Source organism: Coloeus monedula (genome assembly GCF_965178545.1).
Source record: "Coloeus monedula genome assembly, chromosome: 2".
NCBI classification, from domain to species: Eukaryota; Metazoa; Chordata; class Aves; order Passeriformes; family Corvidae; genus Coloeus; species Coloeus monedula.
The window spans coordinates 9888827-9904601 of NC_138782.1; the positions used below are offsets into that span (position 1 = coordinate 9888827).

Genomic DNA, 15775 nt, shown 5'->3' on the forward strand with positions numbered 1-15775 from the left:
CGCCGCCTCCCGCAGCCCCTGACCCCGGCATGCACGGCGCGGCTCCATTGATCATCCCGGCCCGCCACCCCCTCCCTTTATGAGATAATGCAATTACAAACATCAATAAGGAGCTGCGAGGGGAATCATTATGCGGTGACAGTGATAAATGACGGTGCAGAAATAGCATGCTTTTTTTTTCCCCCCCTAACAATCCAGGGGCTTTGGGGGCTGAGCACAGTCACCAAGGTAACAGATGACATCCAAAATGGCACCAAAGGAAAAAAATGAACAGTCTTTCTTTCGCCTTTCACTCTTCTCGCCCTGCTCTTCCAAAAGAGTTAGTTGGGGCTTTGGAAGCAGCTGCCACACAGGCATGCGGGTATTTCCACACGTATTAAAGGGATGGGGAAGGCTTGCTGGCTGTCACACACAAAGCACCAGCCCGGCCCGGGAGCTGAGCAGCCACCTCCAGGAGGCACCGGGAGCTCCCACCCCAGGCGCGATCGCCCCCGCGCAGCGCCACGCACCGCTCATCCCTGCCTGCGGCCGGGGCCAGCCGCCTCCTCCCGGCCCGCGGGAAACGTCCGTTTGCTTTTATATATGAATATAAATATAAAATAAATATAAATATATATATGTGTGTTATCATCACGGGCGGCGTAGCAAGGTCAGGCGAGGGGATAAATGATCTATTTTCCACGCAGGTTCAGGACGCGTGGAGCGAGGCCCCAGTAGCGGGAACTTCTCGCGCAAGAGCGCCGGGTGTGGAAATATTCACCGCGCGGCCGAAAAGTGCCGCTTCTGAGCCCAAAAAATACCTGTGGCTGCGGGTGGCACGGCCGAGCCGGCAGGGCAGGCATCCCCCACGGAAGTCCCTCTGCCTGGAGCGGGACTTGGTCCGCCCCGCTCAGCTTGGCTGGAAATTGCTGTCCCCCCAAAAAACCCTCGTGGGTTAAGGGTGCCCAGCCAACAGGAAGGGCAGGCCCCGCGCAGCGGTGCGCTCAAATACCGCACTGAGGGGTCTGGCCCCTCTCCCGCCTCTGTGAAGTGGTGAGGGGGAGAAAGCGCTGCGCTTGCTTTGCGCGGCACCCCACGCACCCGGCTCCACGGGGCACTGTGCCCGGCGGAGGCACAAAAAGAAAAGGGGGACGCGGGAAATCGGGGCCAATAAAAAAAAAACCCAAACCAAAACCGACGAAACAGAGCATCGCCGAAGGCTGTGCAAACTTTAGTCCGGCAGCGCGCAACATCCGCGGCGCTCCTCGGGCGGCCCCGGAGCCCCCGCATTCCCCCCCCGCGTCACTCTCCCAAGCCCCCAAGAGATGGCAGTCGAAGACGGCTTTCCTCCTCCTCCTCCTCCTCCTCCTCCTCCTCCTCCTCCTCCTCCTCCTCCTCCTCGTCCTCGTCCTCGTCCTCCTCCTCCTCTGCTCCTCGGCGGCGGGCAGCGGCAGGACAGCGGGGCTGCGAGCCGCCACCCCGCGCCCTCTCCCGCACTCCGCCCCCGCGCAGCCCCGCGGGACGCGCAGCCCCCAGGGCCGGGGTGAGGAGCGGAGGCGCAGCCGGGCGGCCCTCCCCGGGCCCCTCCGGGCCCCCCCCGGTGCGGTGAAAGGAGGGTAGCTAGGAAACAGCGAGCGGCCCGAAAAGGCGGAATTTCCAACGTGTAAAATGTTCTTAACGGAGCCATTGAGAGAGTGCAATAAGGCGTGAGGGGGAACTAATCTCCCCATTTAAATGTTTGTGGCAATTTTATCTAAATGAATTTTAATGCTAAACGAGGGATAATTCCCTATTTGTAACCCGTTTACTTCTCTTTCCTGTGCCTCTGAAGCTGTCTAACATCGTGCGATGAACAATAACAATAAAAATACTGTCAAGGCATATTCTTGATTTTGAATGTGTTATAATTACAGCTGATTAAATGTCTTGGGATGTAATCGTGGGTTTAATTTGAAATGTGTCCCCCTCCAAAAAAAAAAAAGGTCCCATGGAGGAAGGTCTGCGCCCCACTTCGCTGCGGCTGCGAGGAGAAGGGACGCGTGTGCCCTTGCCTGTGAGAGGGCGGTTTGTTTTTGTCTTTCAAGAAACCTTAAAAAAACCCAAAAAACCCAAACACATAAAAACAAAACAAACAAAACGAAACAAAACAAAACCTAAAAAAAAAAAGGCAAAAAAGCAAGCCCCGTTCATTCACTTTTTGGCAGAAAAGTGTCATTACTCCGGCCTCACAAAGAATGAGTCGGGATGTTCAGCCTCCTTGGCGGTGCAGCAGCCCTTTGAAAAAACGGGGGGAAAGGAGGAGAAAAAAAAAAGAAAAAGAAAGAAAACTGAGAGTTAAAAAAAAAAAAAAAAGATGGGGAGGAAGTCCCAACCGGGGGGGAGAGGACCCCCTTTGGTGGCTTGCTTAATTCAGGAAGGTCTGCATTGCCTGCCTGCACCTCTGCCTGCACCCCTGCCTGCCCCTGCCCAGCCCGGGAGTCTGTCCTGAAACATGGCCGGGACACCTCCCGCCGGTGGTGCTGGCTGGCTTGGGAGGGGCTGGGGGGGTTGCATTATTTCGCCTTAATTAAGATATTTGTGTCATTTTCCTAGCCCCGGGAATCTCTATTTTTCCCTCTATAGCTGCGATCTGACTTAAAGCAAACGAGGTCTCAGCCTGAGCAGGCTGGTTGGGGCTCTTTCACTCGCTGGCTGTGGTGCAGAAAGCACAAATGTGTGAGGAAATTGGTTAATGAGGGTCTGCACTGGCCTTGCTCACAGAGGTCCAGCAGCACCTCATCCCCTTACAGATAGGCATTGCCCAGGCAATGTTTTCTGAGTTTTATTTTCCTCCTTCCTTAGTATGCTCAGTTCCAGTAAGGAACTCAATAATTAGAACTGTGTTTTAGAACTATAATTTGGGACGGAGAGGGGGTAACACTACAAATTTCTGTCCAATAATGCCCTACGACATTACATTTATTTACAGGCAACAGTTCCCATCCTGACAATTTATGGTGCAAGTTCCAAGAAGTTTCTTTATGCAGCGTAGCATTACTTTTACATTCTTTAAATATGAAGTTGATATTTAAATAGCAAATGATAGGTAACATCTCCAGAGCCAGCTGAATTTTGTAGCTGCTCGGCTCTCAGTCCGGGATAGAATGGCTACAAATACTGCATGGGGGCAGGAAACAAATTTTGCAGGCAGTGGAGTCACCATGACAAAAAATAATTTGTTTTTATTTTAGATTCAGATTTCATTACTGCACTCAAACTACTACAACTGGGCTTTGAGTTATTATACAATCCAAACTGTTTCAATCAGAAACTCTAAGACTCAGTGTGCAATGATTATTAATAATAATTAGCTCCTTGGTTTCTTGATAGAAAAAGGCTATCAACAAGCATTTGTTTAACCACAACAAAAGTATAATTAGCTTATCCCACTTAGTAAATCTGTATGCATGCCAACTCATACCAAACTGCTACTTTTACAAAAAATTGCAATAATACAGATCATTTTTCCAGTCCTTTTTGCACAAAATTTATTTACAATGTATACATAAATGCTCCATGATGGGACTATGGAAAAAAAAATGCACACATGACCGATGTCTTGCCCAGAAAGAAAGTCAACATATTAAAAATAAATCTTCAGTCCATGTTTTGAGCTGCATAAAACAGGAAGTGATGTACAAGGTGGTGGTTGCTGCATGGGGACAAGGATGCTCTGATGTGACAATTAGGCTTCAAATACACTGCCTTTCCGTTTCCATGCTTCCTCCTACCAGTCTCCTTAAGACACTGCCTGCAACAGCTGATTAATCATTGTTGATGACTGCAGTTTTTCCCATCCTTCCCGATTTACATCTGTTCAGGCCAATTCAAATATGGTGAGTAAATGAATTAGACATGCAAATTCACGCCCCAGGCTAGAAAGAGAGAGAGGGAGAGAGACGGGGAGAAAGGGAGAGAAAGGGAAGAAAGACAGACAGAGGAGGAGAGAGGGGGGAGAGAGAGAGAGTGCGCATGGCTGAAATCCTAGGATAGAAGAAAGATTCTTCTGCCTGACATAGTTATTTTAATGCTCTAAAAATCCTGCAAATAAGCCCTTTCTGTCATTTGCAGGATAAGTGTAAGGCTTCTTTTTTAATGTAAGGAGGCTTCTGGAGGAAGTGAAGAGCTATGGAAACAACACACATAGTGTGGAAAAATTTCACATTTTTTTTAAAAAATCTATAAGAAACAACGTAATATGGATAACAGTATAATAGCATTTTACAATATTTCACTCTTTGTTCTCTTAATGTCTTATATAGGTATTTAGCGTGTCCCCAGAAGTTGACTTCAGTTGGTGTTTTCCTGCTTTTCAGGGTCCCTGTGAAAAATTGGAACGTCCCTTGGTCCAAAGTTGACGCCAAGAACTCCATAGTCATTGCAGAAAGACAATGTTTGAAATCTACCATCGCTGCAGACAACGTGTATTTCCCTTAAGCTACTGAGCATGAATGTCCATCACTTGTCCGCTCACTGCTGGCTCGCCGGTATGAAGCATTGTGGGGCTTGATGCTGACATGGGCATTCCAGGGTGGGGTGGTCCTCCATGCATCATCATCGCTGGGTGGTGAGGGTGTCCAGGAATGTAGGTATGCATGGGGGGGCCATGACGCAGCTGAGCAGGATGGGGGGGCATCTGGGGCGGGGTATAGCTTGGCTGTCCCATATTCATACCCATTGGACTACCCCGAGACACATAATCCCCTGGCATACTTTGCAGCCCTGCAAAGGGAGAGAAAGAGGTGGTGGTGAGTGGTGGGGACTGGCTGCCGACATTGGGCCATGAAGCTGCTCCACACGGGCACAGGGAGGCCGGGCTCCAGCCCGAGGCGGGATGTGGAGTCACGGGCCTGCGAGCGCCATTGCCTCTGTGGAATTGGGAGTCTACGTATGGACTCACAGTGACGGAAACAGGAATGGCCCCCAGGTCAAAAAAAACCCCAAGAACGTCCTCCCCCTTCCAAATACAGAGTTTTTGGAGATAAAACAGCTTTCTGCTTTTATGGTTAGGAACGTATGCAAAGGAGGTGTTTCTGATCTGGAAGCATGCCAGAGGCAGAGCCAGCCTGAAGATGACTAACGTCACACGGAGAGCTCTCAGGTGGGTTCCATTCCCCATGGCCTTACTCCAGCCACCTGCCTTCCTCTCCCCACTTGTAAAAGCATGCTGGGAATACAAGGCGGAGAATCTGTAGCAGCTAACAAGGGACTTGGGAGGAGCGATGGGTTAAATAGGTGTCAAGGTTTATCAACAGCTATTTATTTAGCTCTTGAGCCTGATATCTTGGAATCTGTCCCAAGTATTTGTGCCATTCAAATAGATGCAATACAGCAGGGACATACATCACTGAACAAAGGCCTCATATGAAGCCGAAATTGATAGGATTACTAAGTACGGTTGCTAAATCAAACTCATATTTTTAGGCACATTAAAATATATACATAATCAATAACAGTTATCAATTATTTCTTTACCCCCCTGATCACCTCTGCAAAAAATCAGACGCGCAAGTCAGTCAAACCTTTCAGTGGGTTTGGGAGAACAATCAGAAAAAAATTGGACCTAAAACAATAAAACCTCCTGCTTTCTGTGGGCCTCTGCCTTCTGCTTGGATTGCTGTAGCTGATGGGAACTGACAGGTGTATTGTTTCGGAGAGCTATAAGCTCCATAATCATCAAGGGTGAAAGGCATACGCTATTGCTAAGTAGGTTCAATTGGCTTTAGTTCTAAGTAAGAGCGCGCTGTGAATGCGCCGAACACCTTGGAATCAGGTCTCAAGGCTCTAGCAATGAATAGCTGCTTAATCTAGCCTAAAGGAACAGTTTTGAACTAATGAAAATTGCTTATAAAATATACTGTACTCACAGCTCTTTAATCAAAAAAGATGATAATATTTTTTGTAATAACCTATTAATTTAATTGGTCACGAAGCATAAAATACATCATTTAAATTTAATTGACCCAGAAACTAAGAAACAATATTTAAATTAACTAAGCTAGAAATTTTCATGATGAGGTAATAAGGCTATTGCATTCCCAAGCTCAGAGGAATGTTTTCACAGCTAATTGTTAAAACTTAGTTTTGACTTGGGCTCAGAGAACACTACTACGAAATACACTTGCCCTGGGTAACTTCAAACCCTATGTTAATATAGGCTGGGGGCACAGCAAAGATGCTGAAATAACTCTTTTAACTCCAGAAAGAGAGCAAGAGAAACAGAATCAAGCACCATTTAAACATGGTATCGTGTCTTGGTGTTTCAAATCACTTTACTCTTAAAAAAAAAAAAAACAACACCAAAATTTGTATAATGTATTTTCCCCTAGAAAAAGACAAGAGGGAAAAAAATACTGCAACAGTTTTTCTAGGCTTTCTTTGCGAGGTCTGCCACTGAAGATTGCATTAATGATCTCTATTTTTGTATACTGAATAAGTCAAATCCATTTGTCACACTGCAAGTGATGGCATACTTAATTTGGATATAGTCAATTAGCCTGGGCTAAGCTCCATAGCCTGCTGCGCACACCTCTATTTTGTATTCTCTCTTTTTCCTTTGCCACACGTAATCCCATTATGACGGACAGACAAAGAGAAATAAACTTGAAAAAAAAAAAAAATCAAAGTTTCGTCCATCGCTTTCCAAAATGCAACTAAGTGAAGCTGCCGGTTTTTGCTTGGGTTTTTTTTTTCCTACCCCATGAGAAGTCTCTGTTTGGCTTTTTTGGTGTCTTGCAGGTTAGCGGGAGAAATGTAACTCATGCATCAACTGCGGTTAGACAGATTTATGACACTTTGGGGACATGCTCTTTCCTCTCCCTGCGCTGCTGCAGACCGCTTACATTTTGCAAATCAGTCTGTTGCCAAGACGACGGGCTCCCCCACCTCCCTGGCTGCTCCTTGTTTTGTCATGTGCTCGGGGATGGATAATAGCATCAATGTATGGCGGCATCGATGTACGGCAGCGTCAATGTACGGCGCGCACGCGGGCGGGGGGTTTGGGAGCTTGGAAAGCTGGAGCTGAACCAGAGGGAGAGAAAACCCAAAGGAGCCCAGGTGTAGGATGGATGGATGGAAAGGAAGGAACAAGCATGAGGCTATGGGCAGGGAGAACATAGGGAAATGCAAGAAGACAAATATCCCTCGGACAAAGTGAGAACAAAGACCTCGTTTGTACTTACTTCCCCCTGGCTTTGCCATTGGTTACCTAGGTGAAGGTTACATGTAGTGCCACTGCCCCTCCATGCCCATATTCATGCCCATTCCACTCATAGGTCCTAGAGGGAGATAAAAATCCAAGAAGATGCCAGAAAATGAGCAAAGTCAACAGATAGTGCCAAAAGCCCCTTTCCAAAACATAGCACGGCAGAGGGTCCAGGACAGCTCGAGCAAGGAGATGCCTGGTTTCTCTCGGTGGCATGGAAGGCAGGCAGAAGACAGGTGAGGCAAGGCAGGCAGCTGGGATGGCGGCAGAGGGCAGAGGTGTGTTTACCTGCGGTGGCGCAACCGAGGCCACCCGTAGGTGGGCGATGCTGTCCCGGGGGCTTACCTGGCGCTCGGATGCCCATGTGCTGCTGGCCGTCCATCACGAAACCTCCCATTGGCTGCCCGTCGGGGTTGTAGGGTGTTCCTTGACTTACTGGAAAGGTGCAGAACATTTCTTTTTAGCAATAGCCAATAGGGTCACCTCTTCTCATGGCATCAAGACACGACCTCCCCCACCCACAGACTATCAATGCTGGCTCTAAATAGAGGGGAAAACATCCACTGTGCATATTTAGTGGCTGGCCTAACAAGCATACTTAGTTTTGGCTTAATTTCCTTCTGCAACTTTGGAAATGAAGTTAGCAAACTGAAATCTTGAGACATGAGGAGCCTCGGCTCCAGCTGCTGCCACTGCTGACGTCAATGCAAAAACCTGCATAGGAGCCGGATTTTATGGCTGGAATAGTCACACTGAAATCTCAGTGTGTTAAATTACGCCCTTGTGCCTTCAAAGGGCAGGACCTGAACACATCCATGCCAGATATTTACGCCTAATGACAAATAATCAAATGTACTTGAAGAGGAAGTGTTGCCCAAAGGCATCTTGGACAACGATGGATTTGGAGTTTGGCAGTGAGACTCGGAAAACAAAACCAAATGGGAGTAACAGGCTATGATAATCCTTGATGGTAAATACCCCCCAGAGAGCTGTGAGCCAAGACCCCAAATAGAACCAACATGTGAAAACTTAAGGTGTTTTGAAAAAATATAAATAAATACCCCCAAAGTAAACAGCAAATTCTCAGCAATCCCAAAAGAAGAGCTGAGGGACAAAAGGAGCCTGTACAAGCACCACTACCTGAACTGGAGGTTTTCACTGTACATTAAAAACCAGCTTCAGAAGTAAGCTGGCTTGGGTTATTAAAGCACATAAAGCTCTACCTCATTGAATGTCTTTGAACTTTACTGAGTCCCACAAGTGATTCTGACCCCTTTGCCCTTTTGACAGGTAATAAAGTTTACAGCAATTCCACACCAAGCCATGCACCAGGGAGTGGTCACAGGAGCAGAAAGAGCCGGGAAGGAAAACTGCAAACAACTACTGAAAAAAGACAAGAATAATTGGGATAATGTACAGAAAGTCCGGTCACGGAGTGGATCATTTTAGTTTCCATTTTTGAATTTTCAATGTATTTTTTTCCAAAATGATCAGTCATAACGAAAGAAAGCTGGTTGTGTTTTAATTGTCTGTCACTCCCAGCATTCATTTCTCATTTATTTACCAGGTACTGGACCTCCTGGTGAATGGCTTGAGGATTGTTTTCGCCTGTGTGACTTGAATACAGCTACTACTGGGGACTTGCCTGCTCGATTGGACTGGTCTATCATGGGCTGAACTATCCTTCTTCTAGCATTAATAAACCTGCAAGAAAACAGAGAAAAGCAAATGGTTAGGGAAGGGATGTCTTCCACCCATCCCCAAGCCCTCTCGCCCTACTGTGGCGCTCTCCATCAGGCTGCACGGGGATGCAAATACTGCTAAACCTCTAACCCTGATGACCTTTGAGAGCACGAGCTTGGGGTTTCCAAGCTGATTTATGTTTGCCTGCTTTTTAGCACAGTCGGACACTTCCATTTCATCTTTTCATGGGGGAATTAGCCGAGTTTTCAGGAAACAATGCCAGCAACGCTCTTCTCAATACAGAATGGGGCACCAAAAAAACAAAAACGTGTGAAGCTGGTGAGATGCTCGTGAGGGCATCTGCTACCTCCCCCCTCATTAGTGTCATTTCTGCCTTATGTCCTCTAACTTCTTTTTCCAATTTTTTTCTTTATCAAAACCTGCCCCTACCTCTTGCAAACCTAATTCCCTTTTAATGCCCACTATTAAGATAATGAACTGTGATGGCAGAACCCCATCAAATGAGGGAACGTCTGGACTTTTATCACCACTAAGTCACACTGCTGGGGACTTCAGAGCCATGCATTCCTCCTAGTCATTTCTTGGTGGGCTTTCTCCCCCCTCCCTCTCTTTATGCAAAGTCTGAGGGGGTCAAGGCGAGGTCATAGCTTTACAGTAATTGAATTTATAATCCTGTTTTCTCCAGCTAGGCCTGACCATTTACAGCAAACATCTTGTTAAACTGTAATTACTGGACTACTGAAAATTCCCCCCCAAACAATGAAAAGAAGATCTTTGGAAATAATAAAAAAAAAGGAGGTAGAGTCATTTTTTAAAATAGCTATCTGCAGCCCCACTCTTTGTGTTTCTGTAGCTCTTCGCCTTAGTTAGTCCTGCAATGTTTATTTGGAAATATTCAAAATAATTTGGAACAAAACAGAAGAAGGAGAGAGATCACAAGTACCCTGGTCTCCCCATGGTGATGAAATCAGGAGGCTGGAAACCATGGCTGGGAACCTGTCTGAATGACGACCATTTGAAGAATCTCTCTTGAGGTTTCACTCAGCAGAAAGTTTACTTAAAATCCATTTGGAAAAAATCTCCATTGAGACTTAGTCATGGCAAAGCTGCATAACCAGACTTTGCACTCTTCGTAGGAGAGAAAAAGAATAATAAAAATATGTATGCCGCACCATTTACTAGTAAAGGAAGAAGTGTGAGTGTGGGCTAAACCACAGTACACTTTTAAAATGGGATAGGAAAGTCCACAAAGGAGTACTTGATGCTTGTTTTCATTGCCTCTGCTTGGGGTGGCTTAGCAGGAGCTCTCCTACCACAGAGATAAAGCCACCAGGATCTTTCCATGGGAACCAGCTCTGCCCACCCATTCGCCTACACCAGAGGGAAGAAGAATAGCAAACCACTGCCCCATGCTGTTTCTTTTGCCCTCATCAAAGACCAGCACAGTGACTTCAGACTCCTCCTATCTCCCATTCCCCACTGACACCCATTACCCAAACTCCTGCAAAAATTAATCAAGATGTTGAGTCTTTATCAAACCTGTCTTGAGGAAACGGGCTCAAAGGCACCAAACCCGGGTTTCCAGACTGGAAACCTTACACCTGAACTAGGTCATGTTTTGTCAGCAACAGTATTGGATCAATTTTTCTACACATTTCCAATAAACACTCCCTCTCGACTCCAGCAAACAGTGTTGCAAATCAGTTTATCATTATCTTGTACAAACCATGAAAATTAGAATCTTGTGAGCAGAAGGTTAGACTAATTCTCCTTTCTCATTATAAGCACAGGTGTAGCACAAACACCATGTGAAATAAGCAATTAAAAAAAACCCTGCTTTTTTTCCCCATTAGCTGCCTTAGCTCCATGACCAATTAGAAAATTGTTTAATATCTGTAATTTGCATTTGCAGAAAGCAATTTTCACAGTAACTCTTCGAAGTAAAACAACACCACAAAACCCTAGTGCCTCAGCAATTTCTTTTTGTGAGTCTGGTAAGGCTTTTGCTGTGTTTACTCCATCCTTCTGCCCCACTGCTAGGACCTGGTAGTGTGGCAGGAGGAAAGGAGTAGTGTGAAAGTGACTGGTCACCAAAATAACTTTTACCCCAGATAAGTGCTGAGCAACATTAGGCATGTAACAACCTCAACTTCACAACTTTTTCTTCCTTCTCCTCCAAACTACAAGCACTTTTAAGAGGGGGGTGGGGGTCTCAAAATAATAAGCTGTACTATATATAGTATTGTTTATATACTAATATACTAGAATAAACTATATATCTAGAGTTTACCAGTAATTACCCACAAGATGTGCCTATGGTAAAACATAATCTCACCTGTTTGCCCCATGCTATCATTTGGGCTATCTGCTTTAAGAACATTTTACACATAGGTACTTAACAGTTATCTTCTTCCTACGCATTTGTGTAAGTATTTTCTATAAGTAGCAATTCTGCCAAACAGCTCAATGTTTGGATGTCTTTGGGGGGAATTCAGACACAAGAACATTTTCCTTCTGGGCAAAGTAATAAAATGACATTCTCGCTCCTCCCACTAGAAGTCAAACAGAGGTCAGCTCCCCATCCTTGTATCTGTTTAAATAAACTGGTCCAGCTGTTTGTTTCCAGGATGCCCTTTAACCTTCTGTCCCATCCTCCCTGCCTTTGTAACACAACGCTTTACTTTGCATTATAGTAGACTCCAAACCACTATGCATTTAAAAAAAAAAAAAGAAAAAAAAGAAGAAAGTATTCACTTTCAAGTTTCTTCCTGCATCCCAAACCTGGAATTTGTAAGAACCTATCAGATTAAAACAATTAATGTAGCTTGCCTTGAGACAGCACAATGCAGTGCTGTGATGTTTATAAATCACATTTGAGAACTCTTTGCAAGCAAAACTGCAAATTAACTGCTGCTGCAGAAATATACGGGCATGTGGTTAATTTCTTCATACTCTCAGTTTTTTTCTTTGAGAGAAGGGCCAGGATCTTTCGATCACTCTTTGAATTTGCAAAGTGCCAAGCTGATTTGAACATCAGCAAAAACGATGGAACAGAAAAGCTAACAGGAAAAATCTCCCTTCCCCTTTTTCCAAATGCTCATATTCACCCATCTTAAGAGAAAGAAAGTCTAAATCACTCCAATCTTTAAAAATTCAGAGTAATCAGGACCTAAAAAAGATATTGCATACTAACTGCTAATGAAATGGAGTATTATCAAAATACAATTTAGCATAAAACTTAAGACAGATGTATAACCTTACTCACGTGAGTAAAGACCCAATAGGGCTCAAAGGCTTGCATAAAGTATTTTTCCCCACACCAGTGCTCTGTGTTGTGGTACCTTTGCTCTGATGAGGAAGGGATTTTTGGTTTGAGTTTTTTGCCTCAAAAGAGTAGGATCAATAGAGGCACAACAACATAATATCCCTCAGCGTACAAGTTGCACTCAGCAAAGTGAGGCCTTGGGCTGGGTGGTTTTTTTTTCCCTTCCTCCTTTTTTTGTTTTGTAAGGGGAAGGATCTGGCATGGAGAAAACATTTGAACAGTTGGGCAAACACAGAAGTTTGAAGTATTTTCTATTTTTTTCAAGTTAGCTTTTCCTTGTTCTTTTCAGACACATGGGATTACACTTTCTGCCGTGTCCCAAAAAGCAAGAAAAACACAGCAATTCCACCTGCATAACCCTAAAGAGGAGGAGGAAACCCTCTTTTCTCCCATTTGCATTTTACTAGGATATTTTCTCTTAGGCTTCTCGCCTGAGGTCTGTCTCCAGAGGTCACGGGCAGACTCCCTGGTTGGTGCATCGCTGGTCCCACGGGTGAGCTCCAGCCCCAGCCCCGGGGATGCAGCAATCTGCCTCTGCACTCTGACCTTCAGCTTGGCCGCCCTTGCTGCCACGCACAAGTTTTGTTTCTTCTCAGCAAGAGGCTGCATGGCTGGTGATGACAAAAGACTTATTTTAGCTGGAAATTGGCTACAATAATAGCAGCCAGAGAGCAAGAAGTTTCAGAGGGTCACCAAACCCTCCAAAAGGCACAGCTCGCTAAGGCTCAGGTTACAGCCCGAGTGACATTTTCCGCACAGATCTGTTCTTTCTCCCTTCCCCTTGTATTTCACTTCTGTTGAGTGAATAAAACAAGACCTTCCTCTGCTGTCACGAATTTCCAAAGTCACCTTTGCTCAAGAATCGACAGAGCGATTGTGGGGACTTCCAATTTGCAGTCTTTGAATGAAATTTTCCAGGACCAGCTGTCTGAAAGGAGATGCTGAGACTTTGCGGTCTACTGAATTTTTCTCTGCCCCCAGCCCTCCGAAATGAGGAGAATTTCGCACCATTACTGACTTCTGCTACTCGGAGTCACAGGCTGCTCCCTCTCAATATTGTCCCAAAGCGCTGCACGCCAGAAATCTGTGTCTCACTAGCAGAGCCAAGAAATTCCTGAAAATCTCTCTGCCTCATTTTCTCCTTGAGCTCCTCCTAGCAAACCAGGCGTAAGGAGAATGAGAAAGCCCACATTACCTACAAACCCCAGTGCTAAAACCTCTCATACCCCTCCAAAAAAACCAGTATCCCTCTTGACAACAAACAAATCATAATTTTTATAACAGATCCTGAAGTAAACATAGCACTTCAAACTGGCAAATAATTTACTTGTAAAACCAGTTGCACTCTGTGGGATCCTTCATTTATACAGCAGCAAAACAACATTCTCTATTCAGCACTTAATTCCTCAACGCTTAACAGGTTTATCTCTAATAAAACCAATTTAAATGGAAAGTGTGCTATAAACCAAGATTATTACACTTCAGTAACTGCTTTATTCCTTATTTTAACATATTTTCATTTTTTTCTCTGTGTTTGTTTTCCAGAGATTTTTAAAAGAGTCAGTTAAAGAAAAGAAAAAAACCATACCAACACAGAAATTATTTCACCGAATACTTTCAAATGTTTTAAAAACAGCCTTGAAAATAGCAAGCTGCCTCTGTAATTATGAACAGAAAAAATAACTGCAGACTTTCAAATGGTAATCACATCTCCCCATCCCTAAAATGAGAAATAGATGTTAAAAGAGTGCTTACTGCTGTTATTAGAAAGTTCTGATCCTGAAGTCAGTTAGTGAGCTTAATGACCCGTAACTACCAGTCATTAGCAATCCATGCTCTCTGTACTCCCTTTATTTGTAAAGAAAAAAAAAATCCAAGACACTCAAGAAACTTTGTTCAATTTAAAGTCAAACCTCATGAAATCATGTTTGGCAACTTTTCTTGGTTTCTCCTCCTCCTCTAAACCAAAGACAGTTCAGGACTGCAATACATCATTTACAACACTAAATGGAGGTAGGGAGGGAAGAGAGTACAAGGGCTGCTAACCACCCACTCCAGACACGTAACATTGGAATACACTCCAAATGCAGAGGGCCCATCCATCAGGAGCATCAGAAAGGTCCCCTGCAAGTTCTCTTCTTCCTCCCTCCTCTGCTGGCACAGCACCAGTGCCAGGGACTGCACTGGTGGTTGAGGGGTGTCACAAGACAATATTGGAGAGTGAATTAAATAAAATACTATGCAAAAACTAGTGATGAAAAACCACTAATTAGCTGACAAATTTGATGTAAAGCACTAATGAAAGCCATGTGTGGTTCTGCAATTTAGTTTTAAAAATAGCTTCTGACTTCAAGCATTACTATGTGACCCCACCAATGGATTCATGTTGTGCATTCAGAAAAGTTGCTTTCAAGCAGGAGAGTGCTATCGAATCTCTCCCCAAGCCAAGTCTGCTAATGCAGAGAGCATATCGACGGCAAAAATAGAAAGCAGAGAGATGAGATCAGGTATGTGCTCCTTGTAAGAGAGCTGGCTATGCACTACATTTTGGCTGGCCCAGCACGCACCAGCTCTACCTTTGGCCACCTCCTCTTCTCCCTAGCCCTTAAGCTTGGGAGCCTTCCCCACTTGCTCCATATCATACTTCTCAAATCACTGCTAGACACATCCTGCCTCCAAATAAAAAGACTGTATTTTGGGGAGCACCAGCTCATGATAGGATCATAGAATCCTAGAATGGTTTGAGTTGGAAGGTTCTTTGGAGAACCTTCCATCTAGTTCTAAACTCCCCTGCCATGGGCAGGGACACCTTTCACTAGACCAGGTTGCTCCAAGCCCCATCTAAGCTGGCCTTGAACACTTCCAGGGATGGGGCATTGCTTCTCTGGGCAACTGTTACAGTGCCTCACCACCCTCACAGGGAAGAATTTCTCCCTAATATCTAATCTAACCCTACCCTTTTTCAATTTACAGCCACCCCCTTTGTCCTACCAGCACCAGCCCCATGGGACAAAATGCAGGCATGGTGACTGCCTTGGGGTAGCAGTGAGCCTGGTGGTGGCCTGTCCTCTGGACACAGAAGGGATGGTTGGTGGCTTTCTATTGAGCTGGGACCCACAAGCTCCTGGTCCAAATGCTCCATCTCTCCGCAGGGCTCATGGCTGTGGCTGCTTGATGAGTCTTTCTAAAAGAAAGCTGGGTAGCAGCCAATTCCAGTCTTGCAAAATTTTGCCTGTTCCCCAAAAGGATGGAGCTAAACCCCATTTCTATTTATTTGGCAGGTTCTGAATGAAAATTTTGCTGGGGAGGAGTGAAGAGCCATTGTGCCCGGGGAAGGGGTCCCTGGAGATATGCCTGCCTGCTCTGCCCATCTCCTGTGCTCTTCTACATCACAGGTGAGCTGCTGTTGGCCTTTCTGATATGCTCTCCTTCTTCTCCTCCTTCCCTCCCATCCACATACTCCCCTTAGAAAAGCTTAGCCAACATGGAACACTTCCTATTACAGCTGGTGGTGGGGTCTGTGG

The 15775-nt window shown here is 45.3% G+C and overlaps 1 protein-coding gene across 4 annotated transcripts in view; it reads right to left on the bottom strand.

Moving 5' to 3' along the window:
• Positions 1 to 3174: 3174 nt before the first annotated feature.
• Positions 3175 to 15775, bottom strand: part of MEIS1 (Meis homeobox 1) — a 108298-nt gene continuing 95697 nt past the window's right edge. For 3 of the 4 annotated variants that reach the window (XM_082303479.1, XM_082303478.1, XM_082303480.1), the window contains exons 10-13: positions 8868 to 8926; positions 7568 to 7657; positions 7200 to 7295; positions 4604 to 4740 (exon numbers count right to left, since the gene is read on the bottom strand). In XM_082303479.1, coding sequence (XP_082159605.1) covers positions 7237 to 7295; positions 7568 to 7657; positions 8868 to 8926 — 208 coding nt within the window. In that variant the 3' untranslated portion in view covers positions 4604 to 4740; positions 7200 to 7236. Of the gene's footprint in view, positions 4741 to 7199; positions 7296 to 7567; positions 7658 to 8867; positions 8927 to 15775 lie in introns of all 4 variants that reach the window. The other variant, XM_082303481.1, reaches the window with a different exon arrangement.